The sequence below is a fragment of the Pterocles gutturalis genome, unplaced genomic scaffold (genome assembly GCF_000699245.1).
Source record: "Pterocles gutturalis isolate BGI_N339 unplaced genomic scaffold, ASM69924v1 scaffold49548, whole genome shotgun sequence".
Lineage (NCBI taxonomy): Eukaryota > Metazoa > Chordata > Aves > Pterocliformes > Pteroclidae > Pterocles > Pterocles gutturalis.
The window spans coordinates 1-20038 of NW_010127500.1; the positions used below are offsets into that span (position 1 = coordinate 1).

Sequence of the window (20038 nt, forward strand, 5' to 3'; positions counted from 1 at the left end):
ATCATCTATCCACCTGGTAATGTCTTCATCTTTCAATGTTTTTGAGTTTATTCACGATCACAGAAAAAAAAAACCAAAACAAACAAGTACTAAGATGCCCAGACACCTTCCTCAGGAGCTACAATGAGTGTGTCACAGCACCACTGAAAAACCCCAGAACATTTAATCACAGTGTCCACAATTCAAACTACCTGTGCCCCACACTGAAAGGGCACTATAAATGCTGCAGTCACCAATACATCAGTTATCAACTTCTTACTGCTTCTGACGAGAACTGGGAAAGACAGCACAATCAACATTCAAGAGGTAAATAGCTTGTGGCAGGTAAAGAGACAGTACTAAGTGCACATAATAAAATAAAGATTTTACTTCAGTTCTAAATTATTTTCTCTTATCTTTCAGAATGCCCAAAGATTTCCAACAGAGGAGAAACACAGGAGATGAGCAGTTGCAATGAACATCTAGGAGACCCAAAGGAGAAGAAAATTATAAAAAAAGATCCAAACCCACAAGTTATTTCTACACCTTTCCCACCCACCATGAATCCAAAAAGCACCATCAAGTACGCACCTTCATAGCAAGAGCAATTAAAGCCCCTTCAGTTGGCTTCCCCATTAATGTGTTGTTTCTAATCAAAGCATCATTGCACACACAACCCGCCTAAAAGATGAGGAAGGGGCAAAAACAGAACACAAAATAAATGCCACACAAAGCTCTTGTGCTACATCATCAATTAAAACTCACCACTCTATGCCAAGATCTTACCTCAACAATTTTGCTAATGGATAGGTTGTTATAACCATGAATAACTTCACCATCAACCATCACTTCTCCAAACCTGTTATAACCTACTCCAGTAACCTGCAAGACAAAGAGCCAAAGGCAGTATGCAATGTAACACTCACCAGGTTCACAAACTCTTTTAATCTCAGCTTTTTACTATAAACTACAGAAAAAATTTAAAAGGCCATTTACAATTACTGATTTTTCTCAGTGTGAACTCCTACTCTGTTTTTAATGTAGCAGGTACTAGATTAAGGAATGAAAACTGTGAGGGCAAGCAAATTCAATTAAATGTATTAGTGACTAATTTTTTTAAAAAGCAGCAATTGTATTTCTCAGCATAAAGAAATGCAGTATATGTTGTTTCATTACAGTATTGGGCATGCTTTCTTGCTTTCTTTTTCTCTTCTTCCTTTTGCTTTCTAATTTTTTTCCTCCTGTTCATCTTTATCCTGGTTAATAATGCATACCCTCTGCAGGAGAATGGAAGTACAGAGCAGAGTCCTTTCATCCAGTAAGAAGGGGAAAAAGAAAAAAAAAATCGTAGCTGCACAGCCTCTCAGCTGGGACCTCAGAGAGGTATTAAAAACAGTAAAACTGTATTTTTAGTGCATAAAAGCCAGGCATCCCACTAGGATCCTAAAAAAGTCTTCATGTCTACAACATTAACAGCTAATATATTTTACAGCCATTTCAAGTTCTTTTTCATTTAGGAAAAAGGAGCTGATTTGACCCAGCTGTAAAACAATTGTGTTGGCAGTAAAGAAAAAGCAACTGCAGCATTCCCAAGAAATTCTAAGAATAGAAAAATAAATACCAGGATAAATAAGCAAACATAGTTAAATAACAGGAAAGAATAAGAAAAAATGCCAGTACTTATGCTTACAAAAGTCAATGAGAAGACCCTCTGCTAACTGTAATGTGGAAAAAACCCCTCATCAGGAAGAGCTTGAGAATTTAAGAACTTGTTTAAAACACTCCCATGAAACCACACCTTGCTGCTTTTCCAAAAAATGCTCCTCTTTTGTGCATTTACTTCAATCTTTGCAGCAACTCCCCAACCTCAACAACCCATTTCATGTCCTGCTCCTACTTCCAACTCCATCCATTATGAAACAGGAAGAATGACAGTGCATACTCACTATGGAGGGTTCACACAATAAATTGGCTTGTAGCCAAAGCTGGATATCCCTGTTTCAAATGTTTGTAACATGCACATTTTTTTCTATGCACCTGCAACAGCCAAATAGCCTCAGCTTTCTGTGCTGAAGAAAAACACACATCTCTCAACTAGGCTTTGTACTGTATCTCAGCATCTGTCTTTTATTGTGACCTACAGCCGTCAAGAGATTTCAGAACTTAACATATTATACAAAAAATTCTTCAGTAACCAGAGAAGGCTTGGGTAATACAGGCCAAAGGCTGTAATACTGAATGAACAGAAAAACAGAATTAGCTGGAAGTTGAGAAACAGGAGTTTGGTGCAAAAAAATTACGCTTTCTTAACCGATGATTTACCTGCAGTATACTCAGGCATGTTTCTAGTCTAACAGAGTCGCACTACATACCTCCGCATGCTGCCCATCTGAAGTAAAAATATGAGTAACAGTCATTTCGTTCTTGGTCAGAGTCCCAGTTTTATCTGAACAAATTACGTTGCAACAACCTGAAATAACCAATTAACATTTATACGACCATGTTTGTTTATAGAACAATGTAACTAACAAAAGTATTCAAGATAAGCAGTTTTCTAGAAATAGTACAGCTGTCTTTGTGAAAAAACAAAATGAGATTTAACAAAGACCTCCAATTTTCAACTATTAATGAATAGCTGTACAAGGTTCTTGGCAAGTTTGTCCAAATAATCAAAAAACCTGATTAAAATCCCAAATTCACAACTCGTCTGAAATGCTTCCATTCATTACCTCGCCTTCATTTTATTCCACTGTATCTCAAACTACATTACTGAAATCTCAATTGGGACTCCTGGTGAGGAGGAAAGCTCAGAGCCTGCTTTACAGCAGTCTTCTTTATCAAAAAGTGCAACAACTACCTTAGCACTAGCCACAACACTTCCATCCCACAAGTGAGACTTACTATTAAACCTGAAAATTTTTAATAAGATTGAAAAGATTACATAATGTGACATTTGTATATACCTTTTTAACTCAGGAAAAGAGTATTTTGAAAGAGCGTTGCAGTATCTTGACATTTTTGGACATGACAGCAGAAAAAAAAGCAACAAAAACCTTGTAATGCTAATGAAACTCTGCTAGAGGCACTGGAAAAAATATTTGCAATCTTCAAATGAAAAAAGAAATTCAAATGCAGCAGAATTATTTAACTAAGTATTTCTACTCCTTTTCCATGTCCTGTGCTTTACATCTTTCATGACTGAAACTGCATACAGAATGTTTTTAAGCATTAATTTTTAAAAATTATTTTGTTTTAATATGAGCAGCATAACATCCTAACGGTGCATTATGATTACAAGCTTTTTCTACTATTCAAATTTGGATTTCTTTCCAACTGTCAGTATCATTCCTAAATTTACACCAAAATTCAGTTTAAAAACATTTTACAAGCCTTATCTGAGAAGAACATCTTAGAGCAAACAAGTATAAAGAGTATTCCATACATCCAATCACTCACACATTTTAGAGTATCACTAGTGTGGCATGCTATTAACTGACAGACTGTTTATGTCAGTAAAAACAAATAAGTAGTTACACTTGTTACCTGAATTCTAACAGCGTAAAATGCATTCGATTTAGAAATGTTTTAAGGATACCACCACATTGCTAGCAAAATAAGAATACCTGCTTTATTTTAATCATTAGTGATCAATATTTGTGTTGATTTCCTAATGTTTGTATCAAAATATTACCTCCGAGTTAGTCTAGTCATACCTAAAGTTTCAACAATAGGCAGTTTTTTTACAATAGCCCGTTTCTTCACCATTCTCATCACACCGAGGGCCAGTGTCACCGTCACCACAATTGGGAGTCCCTCAGGGATTGCAGCTACAGCCAAACTGCAATGAAAGTAAATACACAAATCTTGTCTTAGAACATAATACATGAATACATACTGATGATGCATTTACACTCAGAACATTGTTTCTGAAGCTGTCTGTTCACTGAGGTCACGAGTGAAAGGAAGCAGCTGCCACGTGATTCTAGCTGCATAGCATTTATTATAATACACACTGAAGACCAACAAAATGCAATAACGTAGCCATTTCTACTCATTACTTATACAAAATTACGAAGAATAGTTGAGGGGAGGGAGAAATCAATTATACATCTGTTTTGCCTATGCAAAATACTAATCAGGACTGCGCAAAGCAGCCCAGATTGTGAAGAGTGTAGTCAGCACTAAACAGAGCTGGGGAACGCCACCACTTCAAGTGACCACTGATTCTCAGCTGTTGCTTCCAGATCATGATGTGGCAGCAAGCAAAATGCTGGAATGGCACAGAAAATAATAACGAAAAAACCCCCAAAACCAAGCCAAACAAAAGAACCCCCAACCTGATAACAGTGTAAACAAGATCAAAATAACTCATTACAAAACGCTCAAAGATGCAGGTCCTGGTGCTGGTTCCCCCCCCCCCCCCAGCACCTTCCCAAAAACATAGATCTCCAGAGTCTGATCCTGTCATTTAAAGAAACACTTCTGCCTTACTCACTGTCCATGTAATTAGCAACTTGGCAATTGTTCTAGGAGCACAGACCCAGATTGTCTAAATTCAGAGTTATTCTCAGCAGACAACACCCTGGGAATCAGTTTCCATAATATGCTAGAAAATGAGCTGATGAACTACATGACATGAGCCTTGCAGTAACTTAGTTTTTTCTAATGCCAGTTATAGAAATATATTTTCTTTATTTACTCAGTGACAGAAATTCAAACTGTACAACTCTACTGTCTGTTTGCAGATGTTCCAGAAGACACTTGAAATCACCATATAAATGCACAGTTTAAGAAACTGACAAGAACATACCATAACATTAAGAATTAATATGAATTTTCTTTTTTTTTACAGCACAAAGCCTATTTTCATTTTGAGTTACTTATGTGAACTTAAAAGCAGAGTCTGTGTGCAAGCATATTATAATATACATCACTAGTTTTCAGACACTTGCTGTAATGCACAATCTACACTATTTAAAAACAAAAAATCTTACCTCACACCAATTGTGAACATATCAAGTATATGCTTTCCTTGCAACCAGCCAACCAGCATAATAACTCCTATAAAGAAAATTGTTGTCAGGATAAACATAAAACCAACACGTACTGGAGCTTCGTGGGGAAAAGAGAAAGAACTCATATAGCCAAAACCAAGCTTAAAATTGTGCTACCTATAAAAATTTATTATTTTGTTCAATGTCAAAGCATGATTCCATTAGTATGGCAAGGATGAAAAAAGTTCCTGCCAGTCAAGTTACCTCACTGCTGGTGTGATTGGGCAACTCACTTATGCACACCCTGAATCACAAAACAAGACACATCGCAATTTAAAAAGAAGCATTTAGAGGACAAAAAGTAAGCCAGAAAAGTACATTTGCAGGAAGAAGCATCTAAACACCCTTATGATGAAAGCTATGTTGCATTAGTAATCTTCAGATGACTAGTGGCATGAACTCAACATGACCAATAAAGTGAGATCAAGCCCTTCCATTTCCCTAAGGCTACAGGTTAGTTTAAGTAACACAGTAATTTCTAATTCTTTTACATAAATTCTCTTACCTATTATAGCAAAGGAATACAAGGAAAGCTGTTTTCCCAAGAGATCCATGCTCTTCTGCAAGGGTGTCTTTGGAGCCTTGATGAATAGTAAACACGCAGCAGTCAACAAGCACAGGTCAAAAAGCATGAACTGTTACTTCAGCTGTGAAAGTTTCAAGACAGTGCTAGCGAATAAGATGCAGTTACACCCTATGTTTCCATCTGTTTGCTTTGTGAAAACAGACTACTCTGTTCCATTCTTGTGAAGAATTCAAGAAGACTCAAGAACACTTCAATGAAATGAAAAGTTTATTAGAAATACTCTTTGGGAACTTTGTGATGTCTACAGTAAATCTAATACAAAAGGTCATATGGAAAAACTTATTAAAAAATAAATAAATCATGCTGACTAAAGCCACTGCACTTCTTCCAAGACCAAAAAGTTCTTGATAACAAGAATAAAACTGACTTTTCAAGACAGAGGTATAAGAGCCCTGGAAGGCCAATTATACCTCAAAAGGAATTTTTTCATTATCCGCAGAAAATTCCATTTAGCCAATACAAAACCATGGAAATATTTAGACAATATAGTGGCAAAAAAAAAAAAAAAGGTATAGAAAGGAAGAAGGAACGCAACGCAAAAATGCGTAACCCCTGAAGTACACTATTAATAAAAGGAAAACGTAGTCCTGTGCATGCAGCACACAAATCTGTCATACAAATTTTCTTTTTGCACAAATGTAGTTCCACTTGAAAAAAATACACTTCCACAAATTGCAGTAAGATTTGTTCCATTGGGCAGGCTCAGAATATTATTTTCACAGTTGATATTTTTCGGTCAACTATGGATATTTTGTTGCATGGAATTAAATTACTACTTTCACATTCAAGAGCTAAGATTTGTTTCACTAGAGGAAATAAATATATTAAAAGCAATGCAATTAAATTTAACTAAGTTCCTATGGAAGAAGTTTTAATGAATGAAAAATACAACTTACAAAATATATGTCTTTGCTTTTAAATATTCACTCTTACCTCTTCTGCTTGCATCATTTTGAAAACCTCCCCAAATTCAGAGTTTTCTCCTGTTCCAATAACTATCCCCTAAAAAAACAAAAATAAAGCCAATTAAAATCTGAAGTTTAATTTTAATGTTAGTGTTTGCTAGTGTCAGCTTTGACTCAAATAGTGGGCAAACACCATTTATCCTGCTACGATTTTATTAGCTTTGTTTATAACATTAATTCTTGACAGAAGTAGGAAATATTTTTGCTAAGAAACATTTTGCCTCTGTGAAACCACCTGCTATCCTGTGCACTGCTGAAGTATTTAGTAGCTACCAGTGACAAAACTCAAATAGGGTAACACCTATCTAGCACCAACTAAAACTGTATTTTCAGTTACAGATTTTCAAACATGTGAATATAGTTCTAGAAGCAAAATACCACATCCTAGACAGAAGAGTTCTACCTCCTCTGCTCCCTCCAAATTTGAGCTCTCCTGGCCCTAGATTAGTTTTCTTTTTAAACTGGTGCCTGAAAAAGCGTCAATGAGAAAAGCTCTGCAGTGTATCATGGTAAAGTCTTCCATATTTCCAGTACATTCCAGTAAAAATTTAGATTTCTTCTCTGTTTGTGTTGTTTCAGAAAAATCAAAATATATGTAGTCATTAAAGTACATTTCTCAATTGATAGGTGAACTTTAAAAATAAGGACCCCCTTCAAATATTTGAAGCATGGAAAATATTCTTCTCTATTAATAACAATTTTACCTTTGCTTTTCCACATCTGACCAATGTTCCCATGAAAGCAATATTGCTCCTAGAAGTAAGGTCTCCATTAGTTGCCGCTGGCTGAGGAGCTGTAGATTTAGAGCAAGGAGCTGTCTCACCCGTGAGACTGGATTCATCAATAGAAAGGTCCACAGCCTTTGAAAACAAAACACACGGACGAGGTAAAAAGCATGACAATCTTTTGTAAGTAGTTGGAAGCATTAATAGAAGCTTCCCAATTTTGACCATTAAAAATACATCCAGTTTATTCGTACAATAAGAAGCCATGTCAATACCAACCATATTTGAAGGATCAACAGAGTAGCGAGCACTCCTACAGATTATTGCAGCAATAAAACAAGTCACAATTTTATGTTCATGATTGTTTTTCTCCAAAACATTCAAGAGGTTGCAACTGTGATGCATTCTGTCACCAAGCAAAATAATTAACTGGGACTGCAAGTGCACATATATATTATCCTCTGAAGTCTTCTTCTGTCCTCCTCCTCCTATCTTGGTCCACTAAGAACTCACTAACAAAAACTGTATTTCATATGGTGTATTTTGTTCACAAAGTCTCCAGAGGGAAAATGATATTCAGGCAACAGTCAAGTAGACTAGAGGAACAGAAGCTGCCTTTTTTTTTTAGGTTTTACTTTTGTGGGTTTTTTGGTAGCACGTGGGGGAACAGTTAGAAAAGGAAAAATGAATTACTCTATTAATAAGCTGACAGATAAAGGAAATAAAGACTGTGTTCTATAAATATAATCCAAAACAAAAAATAACTGATCAAAATATAAATTCAAGAAAAATGTCTTTCCTCAATTGACATCAATTGTTACACATTAATCTACTGACTTTGAAGACTCTTGAACAGAGCCAAAGCTTGAATCATAAAATCCACAAAATTTAAGTAAAATAATTTTGCATTATTAAAAAGTATAAAGCCACTGTTGGTGACCATACCACTAGATTTCAATATAACCTTCTCAAGAAAAACAATGTTAAAGGATGCATAATAAAACTCAACTGCTGAAACTCTGTCAAAGGATACCACTTAAAAGAGTAAGTAAGAACTTGTTACACTGCACTCGGTACCACTACACTATAGCAGATCACTCCGAGACTCGAGTTAGGGTTTTTTTTGGTTTTCTTTTTTCAGATGTGGCATGATAACTCTGATGCACTCCAGTTCTAGCTGGACAACAAAATGAACACAAAGTGCTTGATCAAAAAAAAAATTAGTCAATGTTAAAAGAGGACAGTACCTTTACTAAAAGTGCTTTCTGATCAGTCAAATCTCTAATTCCTGCTATTCTCTCAAATAGTTACCAGTGTATTACCCATTTTTAGAAGATGGATGCTGTATCAATAAACAAAAAGGGACACTTGTCAAAAACTGCAATAAAACTTGAAAAGCCATAAAGAATGACTAACTCCATAAAGTTCTACAGTAATTTCAAGATGGACAAGGAACTGCTGGAGAGAGTCCAGCGCAGAGCCACAAAGATGATGAAGGGAATGGAGCATCTCCCTGCTGAGGAAAGGCTGAGGGAGCTGGGTCTCTTTAGCCTGGAAAGAGGAGACTGAGGGGTGACCTCATCAATGTTTATAAATATGTAAAGGGTGAGTGTCAGGAGGATGGAGCCAGGCTCTTCTCTGTGACATCCAGTGACAGCACAAGGGGCAATGGGTTCAAGCTGGAACATAGGAGGTTCCACTTGAATATGAGAAAAAACTTCTTCACGGTGAGGGTGACAAAGCACTGGAACAGGCTGCCCAGAGAGGGTGTGGAGTCTCCTTCTCTGGAGACATTCAAAGCCCGCCTGGATGCGTTCCTGTGTGATCTGATCTAGGTGTTCCTGCTCCGGCAGGGGGATTGGACTGGATGATCTTTCGAGGTCCCTTCCAATCTCTAACGTTCTGTGATTCTGTGAATTTTGTGTTTGTGATGTATTCCTCAGACTCCAAGCTGAACCAGGATGAAGATGCCACTTTGCTTCTGTTCAGATTTAGCCATGAGCTCAGAAACATTTATCATCACTACCCAAAGGAATGGTGTTCAAAGCTTACACAATTATAGGTATGTTAGTTCTTGATGTAATATTCTGGCTTTAGAGAAGATTACCATAAAACATTAACATACAGATAACTTAGGCCAGGAGAGGTATTTTTGAAAACAAAATTGCCCCCTCAAGATTAGACCAATGAACTTCTTTGCGCACATATGAAGGAATAAGAAACCATATATATTGTTACATATATTGTTAAGAATGCTCAGTTTCATTCAGAAACTATTTCAAAATTTCTGTCAAAGTAGTTGTGAATTCCAAACAATAACACCTATTAGACTTCAGTATTTGGTGGCTATCTTCTTTTCCCCTCTGTCCCCAAGAAAATAAGTTACTAAATATTAAAGCAATACTAGGTATATACCTCAAATAATCGTAGATCAGCTGGAACTCTGTCTCCAACTGACAGGCAGACAGTATCACCTGGGACTAAATCTCTTGCAAGTGTATGTTCCACCCTACCTTCTCGTACACTGCAAGTAAAAACATGAAAAGCAATAAGAATATCTTTGGCATTTTGTCCGAGAAAAGCATTCAAACTGTTGACTATGCATTGCAATGTTACAGGTCTCAGCAAAATACTACTTTGAATTTGCTGTTTGTTTCTTAGAAGTTACACATCAGTAACGTCATTTGAAGGGTTCAAATGTGGAATAATTTTTTTAGGCTCATAAAACGAGCTTTAAAATGAGCAAAGGCAAAGCATGTTCCATGTCAGCGTAAGAGCTTGATACAAATACAGTAAGTTCAGTAAAACCTTTTTCATGTACTCATTTCAGACTAAACTTTACATGACTTAGTTTAGGACTGAAAGGACAATTACATACCAATGGCATTCTGGAGGGACAAGTTTACTAAGCTCTTCAAGAGATTTTTCTGATCTGTACTCCTGCAGAAACATTTAAAAAAAAAAAAAGCAGACAATATTTTCAGAACAGGCAAAGGTTAAACAACAGTAAGATACATCTACTGAAATTTATCTTACTAGGAAAGATGTATTAAAGTAATATTCCAAACAACCAGATAAGAGATGCCCTTCAACAGTTCTATATTAGATACTTTAAAATACAAATATGATCCAAACACTGAAAAATGTACAGCCCTGCCTACATGCATTTATTCTGAAGGAATAGCAGAGGTCCTTTGCATTTTCCTTCAATATTTTCCGGTCTCTGTAATGCCTCTAAACTCATGGATCAGACACGTAATTAAGTTCTACTGTTTAACAAGCTAGTGCCAAAAATACCGTGTTCATGCACTTAGCCCTGTGGAGAACTAAGGTAACACAACTCATCTCTAACTCAATAAAGAGATTACAGAATTAAGGTAAAGAAAGATATAAAGCATAAAAACAAAGCAGTTTTGGTTTAGGCACACACTGAGTAAAGCTGTGTATTTACAGAATGAAAACAACTTTTTTTATGACTTGGAAAATTACTTTAAAAAGACTTTTTAAAAAATTTCTGGACAAAATTGAAGCCAGTTGCATTTTCAAAACGTATTTTATATGAAGTTAAATATTTAACTACTTCTACACTGTTTATTCTGTCTCCTTACAAGTACTCCTTTATGGCTGAGTATAATACCAATATAGATGCATAAATGTCCATGTAGTTAAAGCAGAACAAATTATGCACTTTAGAAAAGGCAAAAGACTTGGATGGCAGCACAGAGCTCTTTACTCAACCATTCACAGCACAATGCATCGAGACAACTACTTCAGTCTTACAAATAAAAGAGTTCACGTAAAAGCAGTAATCTTATTTGGACAACAGTTGTCCTACCTGAACGAAGGCAACTGTAACAACAATGACTATTGCCTGCAAGAAAACAAAAGCGGGTGAGATAAAAGAATTCCAAATGGCCATGAAAGTAAATGATCATATTTGGTTTTGCTCAGCCACAGTTGATACTACACATCAACAAGACGATTTGGAAACACACTCCCTCATGCTCACAATCACTTGACATCCCCTTGGGTCTGTTATAAAAGTGATGCCATTATCTATTTACATCTGCTCTAGTGATGTCCAAGAACTCAATAACCTCATTTTACTGAAAAATAAGATTAGTAACTAGATAGCAAAAAAAAAAAAAAAACAAAACACAACCCTAATAAAAATTGCTCATTAGGAATAATCTAAGCTAAGTACCAAGGCCTCAATAGCAAGCCTTCATAGCCCTCCCATATCACATACAGCTCTGGACACAACACTTCAACTTAAACATCACAGGGCTTGTAAGCATGTAATGTGAGAGTGAGTGAATGAATGACATCTATTACAGGAAGCAACAAATGTCAGTTTTGCATGAAGTATCATCTTCCCCTCCAACACACTCTCAAATTGAGTTTTGTTATATTAACTGAATGTCATAGAATCACAGAATGGTTTGGGTTGGAAAGGACCTTAAAGATCATCAAGTTCCAACCCCCTGCCATGGACAGGGACACCTCCCACTAGAGCAGGTTGCTCAAAGCCTCATCCAGATGAGTTGTTACACTGATTTACAGAAAGCACTAAAAAATTACCAAGACATTACTATTTTGCAAGAGAAAAACTCTCTTGAAGAACTCTTAGCTAAACCAAGGATAAATCCAGTATATCTGCCTTATTTGTGATACTAACACTAGCCTCACCAACTGAAGATTAGTAAGTAACTATACATATTCCATCTTTCCATGGAATATTTCCACCACAGCTACACGTTTCTTCTGGAGGCAATACTGTCTCTTACAGTTCATGCTACCTGACACAGCTTTGCATTCCTAGCCTCACATCACCCTCTCAGCTTGTGTCTATGCGCAATGGCTTGCATCAAGAAGCCAGTATAGTCCAAATGAAAAAAGGTACATAATTTTGGGGTTTTTTTTAATCTTCATCAGTTCCCAGTCCCCATCAGAAAGTTTTACGATATATTTGTACCAGCAGAGTTAAAAAGGTGGCAAAAGCTGCTCAAGCCAGCATTGCCACCAAAAAAAATATATGTAATTGATCTTTGGCAGCAAATTAGTTTTGTTGCTAAAGCTCTGAGCTCAACTACAGAGTCACAGAAGAGTTGCACTATCATCTAAAAATGAAGAAAAACCAACAGTCACTAATTGATAAAGTGGGAATTAATAGAAACAAAACTCAGTGGTAGGTTAGTCAGAAGTTAAATAAAAAAACACAGCTGATGAACTTCAACTCAACCACAGTTTTTTTCCATATTTTAAGACACCTCTACCAATGCTCACGAGGCTGCTAAAGACTCCTTCTCAGGTCGTAGCACAGAATGCAGAAATTACTGCTCCCTTACACTAACCTCCCTGTTCTTTTCTCACCACCTTGCTCAGGAGGATTAGGAAACAGACTTAAGGGCACTAACCAAGGAAAAAACATGAAATAATTCAACTTTCAGCCACAATAATTAAATACATCTCAAAATACAATAATTTACCTAAATCCAACTTAGGAACACAACAGACCATTCCAAACTAACGTTATACTCAGATTCCAAATTGCATTTTTTTTTTCTTAAAGAAGCCACATAGTTTATCTTCCAAAGAAAATTATTCTTTCTAAAGAATTAGAGGGGCTAGGAGCAAAATTTCAGTTACCTTGAGTTAATTACAGAAGTAAAACTCAACATAGAGACTGCGGAGGTCAGCCAAGACAAAAAACAGCTAGAACCTTCTTCTGATTATACAGAAATACCAATTTTCAGTTATCACCTACCACCCCAAAAAGTCAAAGGGATTATAATTTTTTTTTTAGCATATACTATATTTGACTCACTAGTTTAGCACCCTATTTAACTGCAAACTTCTACAAACAACTCATTGTTCCAGCTTCTATCCTCCTTCTGCTATTTCTAGAGAGTTCAGGTTACATTTCTTTTTCACGTTTTAAAAGATCACATATTTCAAGTAAATTCACAGTAGGCTTATGTTGGTTTCATTTCAAAATTAAAGCATACTTTAAGATAAAAACTACACAAAAGACACCAAAAATTGCTCCTTCTAAGAAATGCCTAAAGACCAACATTTCAACCAATGAAAGAGTAAAGATGCAAGATGCAGACAGATAATTATTTGTTGATGTATTTTGATATGTATTGCTGCTCTCAGTCAAGAAAAAAAAACCCCAAAATCCAGTCACAAACTAAACAGATTCAATGACAACATACAAATCAAATTCATGCATTAGAATCAAGTGATCCCCACCCATGCTGGCATTCATGTGATGTTGAAAGTACATGTGGTCACACATTCTGAAGCACTCTCCCAATGAAGACAAAATTTTCTTTCCTTACCACAGTGATACTGACAGCATCATCAAACTGATGCATTAAAACACTGATGACTGCAGATGCCAGGAGAAGCATAATAAGGGGGTTTTTAAACTGAAATGAAACAGAACAGTAATTCAGCAATACTCTTGACAGAAACACCATTTTATCTACCCCTCAAAGCACATCTGATCTATTTTTGAAACACATTATTCTATAATTAGAATATTTCTAACCTACCAGTGCAAAGAAAATCTCTGTATAGTTTAGATGTTTACCAAAGACCTTGAATAGACCATATTCAATATGCAGCAGGAGACTGCTTCTTACATTTCTTGATTTACATTTTTAAGACAAAAAGAATATTCTCCTATATTTGTTTAATACTGTATTTAAACACACAAAAAGAAGCCTGAAATATATCAAAATGTCTTTGAGGTAATGGGCTGATCCTGTTCCCAGCAACTGATCACTATCAGGACAGCAGTACATTTCACAATTTTCAATTCATGACTTCTTGTTTTACTAGACAGAAATTTTCCTTTTAGATAATACTTTTTTTCAGATTCCTAAGGCTAAAATAATAAAGGATCTTATTTCTATGTGACAGCTAGTAGCTAACATGGTCTTTTTTTGAGAAACGTTACAAAAAAAGAACATTCCTACAATAGAAGAACATTCTAAAAGCACACGATAAGCACAAAGCAAAGACGTATCTTAATAAATCCTACCTAAAAAAGATTTGAATAATATGCTTTATAAGTGTTCTGATGCATCTGACTAATTTGACACTACACGTGGGAAAATAAAGCACTAATGCCAGATGACAGCTAGTACATGATGATGTTCCCACTGCTATCATCAGCAGAGCGCTGCGTATCTTTTTAGTCACTCTGAAGTAAAACAATTTATCTAGAATTAACCGTCTATTACTTCAGGGTTTACTCCAGAACTTAACTGCACTGCTGCTCAGATAAGGCACAGAAAACATTGACGAAAATGTTTAACATTACCAATTTATTGGAAAAATCTTCTGTGTGAAAATTTGCTGTAAATATCTTGTATGGGTGTGGGATGCAAGGGGTAGGCAGGAAGACGTAGTGACAGTTTCACACCATCTCAAGAAGCTGCACATGCTCATATTTATCGTATATAAACATATATATGATAAATCACACTGATAGAAAAAAAAATTCACACTTGACTTTTGCCAGTTCTGCTTAACACCAGAAGCAAGGCTGGTCCCACCTCAGTTCAAAGGCAGCAGTTTTGCTTCTTAAAATTCACTTTGTCTATCAAGTTATTCATACTTCATGTTCCACTTAAATATTTACCAACAATCATATACATTTGTGTCTGACCTTAGTGCAATTCATGCACTGTCTTTGCCTACAGTGAACTTCATTCTGCTTCACCAGCCTTCAGACTAGTTATGAATGCTACCCTTTGTCTAGTCAGAAATACACATTCAAGAACAAATCACGTTAATAAAACACCAGCATGTACCTATAATAAAAGCTTTTTCAATAGGTAAATTAGATACAAAGTATAGAAGCTGCAATGTCCTATTCTACTGCAGTTTCCCCACTTCTATGAGAGTACGTTCATGCACGTGAAAACTAAGTAATAAAGAGCAAAACTACCGACAAGTATTAAAACCAAAAAGTAGAAAGGAAGAAATTCTTAACCTGGGAAATATATTTTTTCCACAGTGGCTCATCTTCACTAATATCAAATTCATTCCATCCATGGAATGCCCGTCTATGACAAACATCACAGTTTTTTAATCCATTCTGAAGATTAGCCTATTAAAATATGCAAAAATTAACAGTCAGCAATTACACTGATAAGCTAGACTTCAAAATAAATTCCAGCATGAAAATATATAGCTTTACATTATACAAATTTGGCCAACATCCGAAAGACAAGCTTGGTACTAATGTTTGTATGACAATAAAAGCTGACTAACTACTATTTTAAAAATAATTTGGCAGTACTTAAGAGATTCAACGAAAAATTCACAGAACTCCAGAAGCAGATGCTGTTTCACATCTCTAAATGATTGCTGATCTTCCCTGCAGAAAACTCGTCAACAAGCCAAACTACAGGCATAGTTCAGACTCTTGAGGATTATGTCAGGAGTTCAGTTACTCAGCCAAATGACAGCAATAGCTTCAAAGTCTTGAGTTGTCAGTGACCAACATACATCATGGTGTACTCCTCAAGCAGTCAAGCATACAGAAAATTAAAAAAGACCATCTATCATGAAAATTAACCCAGATTCAATGCTTCATAAATCTGTCAATGGGTAGCTTTCTCAGTCCTGTTCCTCCACTTAAAATGGAGGGTACCAAAATAAATAAAGGACATTATTGCTTCCATTGCTCTAAGGAATCCTTAGCTACGAAAAACAGGACAGAATTTTACAAAAATATTAACTCTAGGATTTTCATTAACAAAAAGCAATCTTCAAAGCACATGGAAATCCAAACATTTTCAAGTTGAATCTCATTCCCCCCTCCATATACCAAATTTTTTTAAAAACATTAAGAGATTAGAGCATTTCAAGTAACAATTTAATCAACATGCTTCTAGAAATGGACAATAGCTAATATCAAACTGCATTATAACGGCCAGACTTTCAATGACAAGATCTGTCCTTAAGAAATATCAAACTTATTGTTTGGTAACATCAGTGCATTCTTAAGAGACACAAAATCACTTACTTGAAGAATGCTTGCTACTTCATCAACTGGCAATTCACTTGCTTTTTTTGAAGAGAGTACAGGAATCATTGTCTCATTGTCACCATCCGGGATTTTTTGAAGACGTGCAACCTAAGAAACAAAACCAAAGTCTGAAGGGAAGGAGAGCACTAACATTTCATTTCAAACAACATATACCAGAGCAATGCTGTATCAGTGCCATTAAAATGTCATTTTTGATAACCATTGCACTTTAAAAAAAAAAAAAAAAATCCACAATTCAGCTTATTTTCATGCAGTACCACCTGCAATAATAAAAGAAAACACTGGACATGCAACTAATTTTTGTAACAATGTGTTCAGTGATGATAAAGATCCTAGCAGTTCAATATATTCATAATCCTTTATCTCCTTATCATCAATACCCGGTCAGAAAGTAATGACTCCAGAAAACTTTCACTCCCTGCCCCTAATTTCTATTCATTAATGAAAGTGGTCTAGGAAGGCCTATTTACATTTTCTTGTATGCAAAAAAAAGGAAGAACGTTACGAAAACCTCAAATGAGAAGACAGATGCAAGTGAAGTGATAAAACTTGACTACAGTATAAAAGCTTCAAGTCAATGCGACAAAAAGTAATGTTTTCCTGTAATTTCAGGAAGTTAAAATTTTGTGAACTACAGAACAGCGCAATAGAAACATTGATTGCACAGCTCAGCACTGCTTTGATATTTAAGGATTAAATGAGAAGCTGGAGTGATACCCTTTCTTCCCCCTCGCTACCCTACTGCACCCACAACTAATATCTCGTCCATTGTGCCACACACATATCCTCCCTCCACTAACTGGAAGACACCCAAAATGCAAACATGCACACCACAAAAATGGTTTTCCCATTATACCTGCACAGAATTTGAATGGGTGGTTTTATGTTTTAAAAAAATAATTACTGTCTTGTGCAATTCTCCTCTATCTTATATTTTAAGTCTCAGCATCCTTAAAGTACTTCAAGATGACAATGCACTAAAAGATTCCAGCATTTGTATGCCCTAAAAAAGGTATGACAACCTTTATTTTCTGTACAACACGCCGTTTGCCATGTACTCAAATACAATACCTGAGATGAATTCAGCTCAGTATTTTTCTGCTAGCTGCTTACCTAAACAGACTCCACAAAGACTTCATCCCAGGGGCCCAAGGGAACAAAGGTGAACAAAGTGCTACAACTGGAAGTAACATGCTTTTACTTTCAAGAGAACCCCTTGCAAACTCTCTACACTTGCCTTGTAGATCCTGGTGGAACAGTAAATCAACAAGACTTGCTCCTTCACCTTTTACCATATACAGCAGAAGCTATCCCGAAAACCACAGGGCTCTATATTAAAGGAGGCAACCCACATATAGCAAGATGTCTTCCCATTCTATGCTGCAATTAGTTTTCAAGCATCCATCAACCAATACCCTAAAACACTTCAGTACTCTGTTGCAGGCCAAGTTTTTACATGGATAGTTGGGCTAAGAAATGATACTGGCCTATGCTGCTGTATCAGACAGGCAGCTTCTGGAGCTATGACTAAAGCTTCCCATTCTCCACTTGGAGCTAACTCTACCTGGGAACCAAGAAGCAGGATGCAAACTAAGGAAAATAAATAGCTGCCTCAGGAAGGACTCCTTTTGGACCGCTTCCAATGTACACACCACCATTTCTAGGCCAAGAAATCTGCATCAATCATATGACCACAGAACTGTGACCAAAGTATGTTTACCAACATAAATACAATATCATCCGGAAGGCTTATACTACCAGAAATCCAGAGTTTCCTTCTGTATTCTCTGCAGAAAGATCTACTTAACAGTAATGTTACTTTTTCTTCTTCCTCATAAGCTACAAGATTCTGCCTACCCTCTTCCAACCATGACCAATTACCTCGACCACTCCATTTCTCAGCTTAGCAGGAAGAGTCCATTATCAATCTGCAGGGCTCACTGACATTGAGATACTTCTACAACTATTTTTAAGGGGAAATTTTCTCTCTACCTGTTGAGAGAATGCAAACGGCAGGACCTACATTCACTGAGAGCAGTCTAAAAATTTCAAACGCTCTCACAGCAAAAATCTATTTTTAGACAAACTTGTGATGAAACACTTTGGCTAATTAGCTAATATAAAGTCCTGTAAACATTACATGCAGTGACTCAACTAACCTACAACTGCAAAATACAAAGGTGGTGTAGAAACAAAACTACTGAGAGCAGGTTAGCAGAGCCAGTTCTCAGGAAACACTGTGGCACAACTGGAAATGGAAAAAGATGCCTGGAAGCATTCACTCAGCATGCTTTCCAATATTTGCCTCTTAATAATACCCATCACTTTCTTCTGAATCTTCCTGTCCATCTGAACAGCTGTTTAAGTCAGCCTGAATCTACCCCATCAGGCCCTGTAAAACTGAAGGCCTTTCAAGCCAACTCAAGTCACACAAAAACCTTTCAATCTGTTTGTAGTGATCAACCTGCAAGATTATTATTGTACAAGTAGTTAGTGACCACATCCAGGTATACACCTCTGTATCACTGATACCATGTAATCACTACTGAATCATGCTGTGTCTAATCAATAGTGAAATTAATGAATGTACACATAATCAATATGCATTTAATCTTAAGCATACGTACACTGCATTGTCTTTTCCACTTGAAATATTACATGCACCTGCTCAGGAACGGCAGCTTTATTAATGAGATAAGGATATTAAAGTATGTTGGCCAAGGGGCACTTCAAAGCCCCCATTCCAGACCCGACTGCTATCAATGATTGATGAATCTGTACTGTGAGCAAAATCCAGTAAGAGCACAGTGAACTCTGAGAAGACAAGATCTATGCTGCCATGCCCTGACCAGAGATCCATCCAAAGCCGTATCATCTCAGGGCTCCCAACATCAGAAAGGACATGTGATTTTATACCTTGCTATGACCTCTGCCAAGTTATTAATCATGATCTGCCTTGCAAGTGTTTGTGCCTTTTTTACTGGGATCCCGAAAGAATCAACACTTCCTCACCCACCATATGAATTAGTTTCCATTTTCTATTTACCTTCCCCGCACTGCAAAAAAAATGACAGTACTGAAGAACATAATAAAAAGGTGTTTCACTGAATTCAAAACAGATTGAAGCTTACAAGCTTCTAATTTCCTGAATCTTCTGTATGATCAAACTATATGTGATGTATACTGAAAAATTTAGAAAGGTCAGATCCCACCTAAGCATGTTCTTCTCCAGCTCTGTACAATTCAGAGCCAGGATGGCAGGTACCGAGGAGTAATGACAGACAGATCAACTACTGTAGACATCACTGCACCCAGTAACAAAATACCAAGTGCTTACTTCTTCTGCACTGTCTGGCATCCTCAAAGTACACAAGGCTAGAGACCAACTAGATGTCAACGGGCACAGAGGCCTGAGTCTCCATATGAACGCACACAGACTTTGGAAACAGTTCCGACGAGGCAAAAACTCTTGGCTTTCAAAGGTATCTTTAAAGAAAAGACTCTACCTAGGATGAAAGTAATCCTCTTTTCTGACAGTTCCGTCAGGTATGAAGCATCAGTGCAAAGTCTTCTCCTACTCATTAGGACCTGGTGGCCAGAGGTTTTGGAGATACAAATCTTTAACCATCTTATTAGAATCACAGAATGGTTTGGGTTGG

General features: G+C 36.5%; 1 protein-coding gene across 1 annotated transcript; it reads right to left on the minus strand.

Annotated features, from left to right (window-relative positions):
* Positions 1-558: 558 nt before the first annotated feature.
* On the minus strand, positions 559-18207 carry LOC104466003 (calcium-transporting ATPase type 2C member 1). Its single transcript, XM_010079286.1, has 15 exons — positions 18199-18207; positions 16356-16466; positions 15318-15434; positions 13654-13743; positions 11145-11180; positions 10188-10249; positions 9725-9833; positions 7289-7444; positions 6553-6621; positions 5539-5614; positions 4974-5040; positions 3693-3817; positions 2352-2449; positions 766-861; positions 559-660 (listed from the first exon to the last, which is right to left on the minus strand). Exons 2-15 carry the CDS (start codon positions 16422-16424, stop codon positions 559-561), a joined length of 1272 nt encoding a protein of 423 aa, XP_010077588.1. The 5' UTR covers positions 16425-16466; positions 18199-18207.
* Between the last annotated feature and the right edge of the window lie 1831 nt (positions 18208-20038).

Coding starts and splice junctions, on each gene's coding strand:
- LOC104466003 (XM_010079286.1), bottom strand. CDS start 16,424: ATGATTCCTGTACTCTCTTCAAAAAAAGCAAGTGAATTGCCAGTTGAT. Junction 7,445..9,724: donor CTGATCTACGATTATTTGAG/GTATATACCTAG, acceptor TTGTTTTCAAAG/GCTGTGGACCTTTCTATTGA. Junction 2,450..3,692: donor GCCTATTGTTGAAACTTTAG/GTATGACTAGAC, acceptor TGGTTATTTCAG/GTTGTTGCAACGTAATTTGT.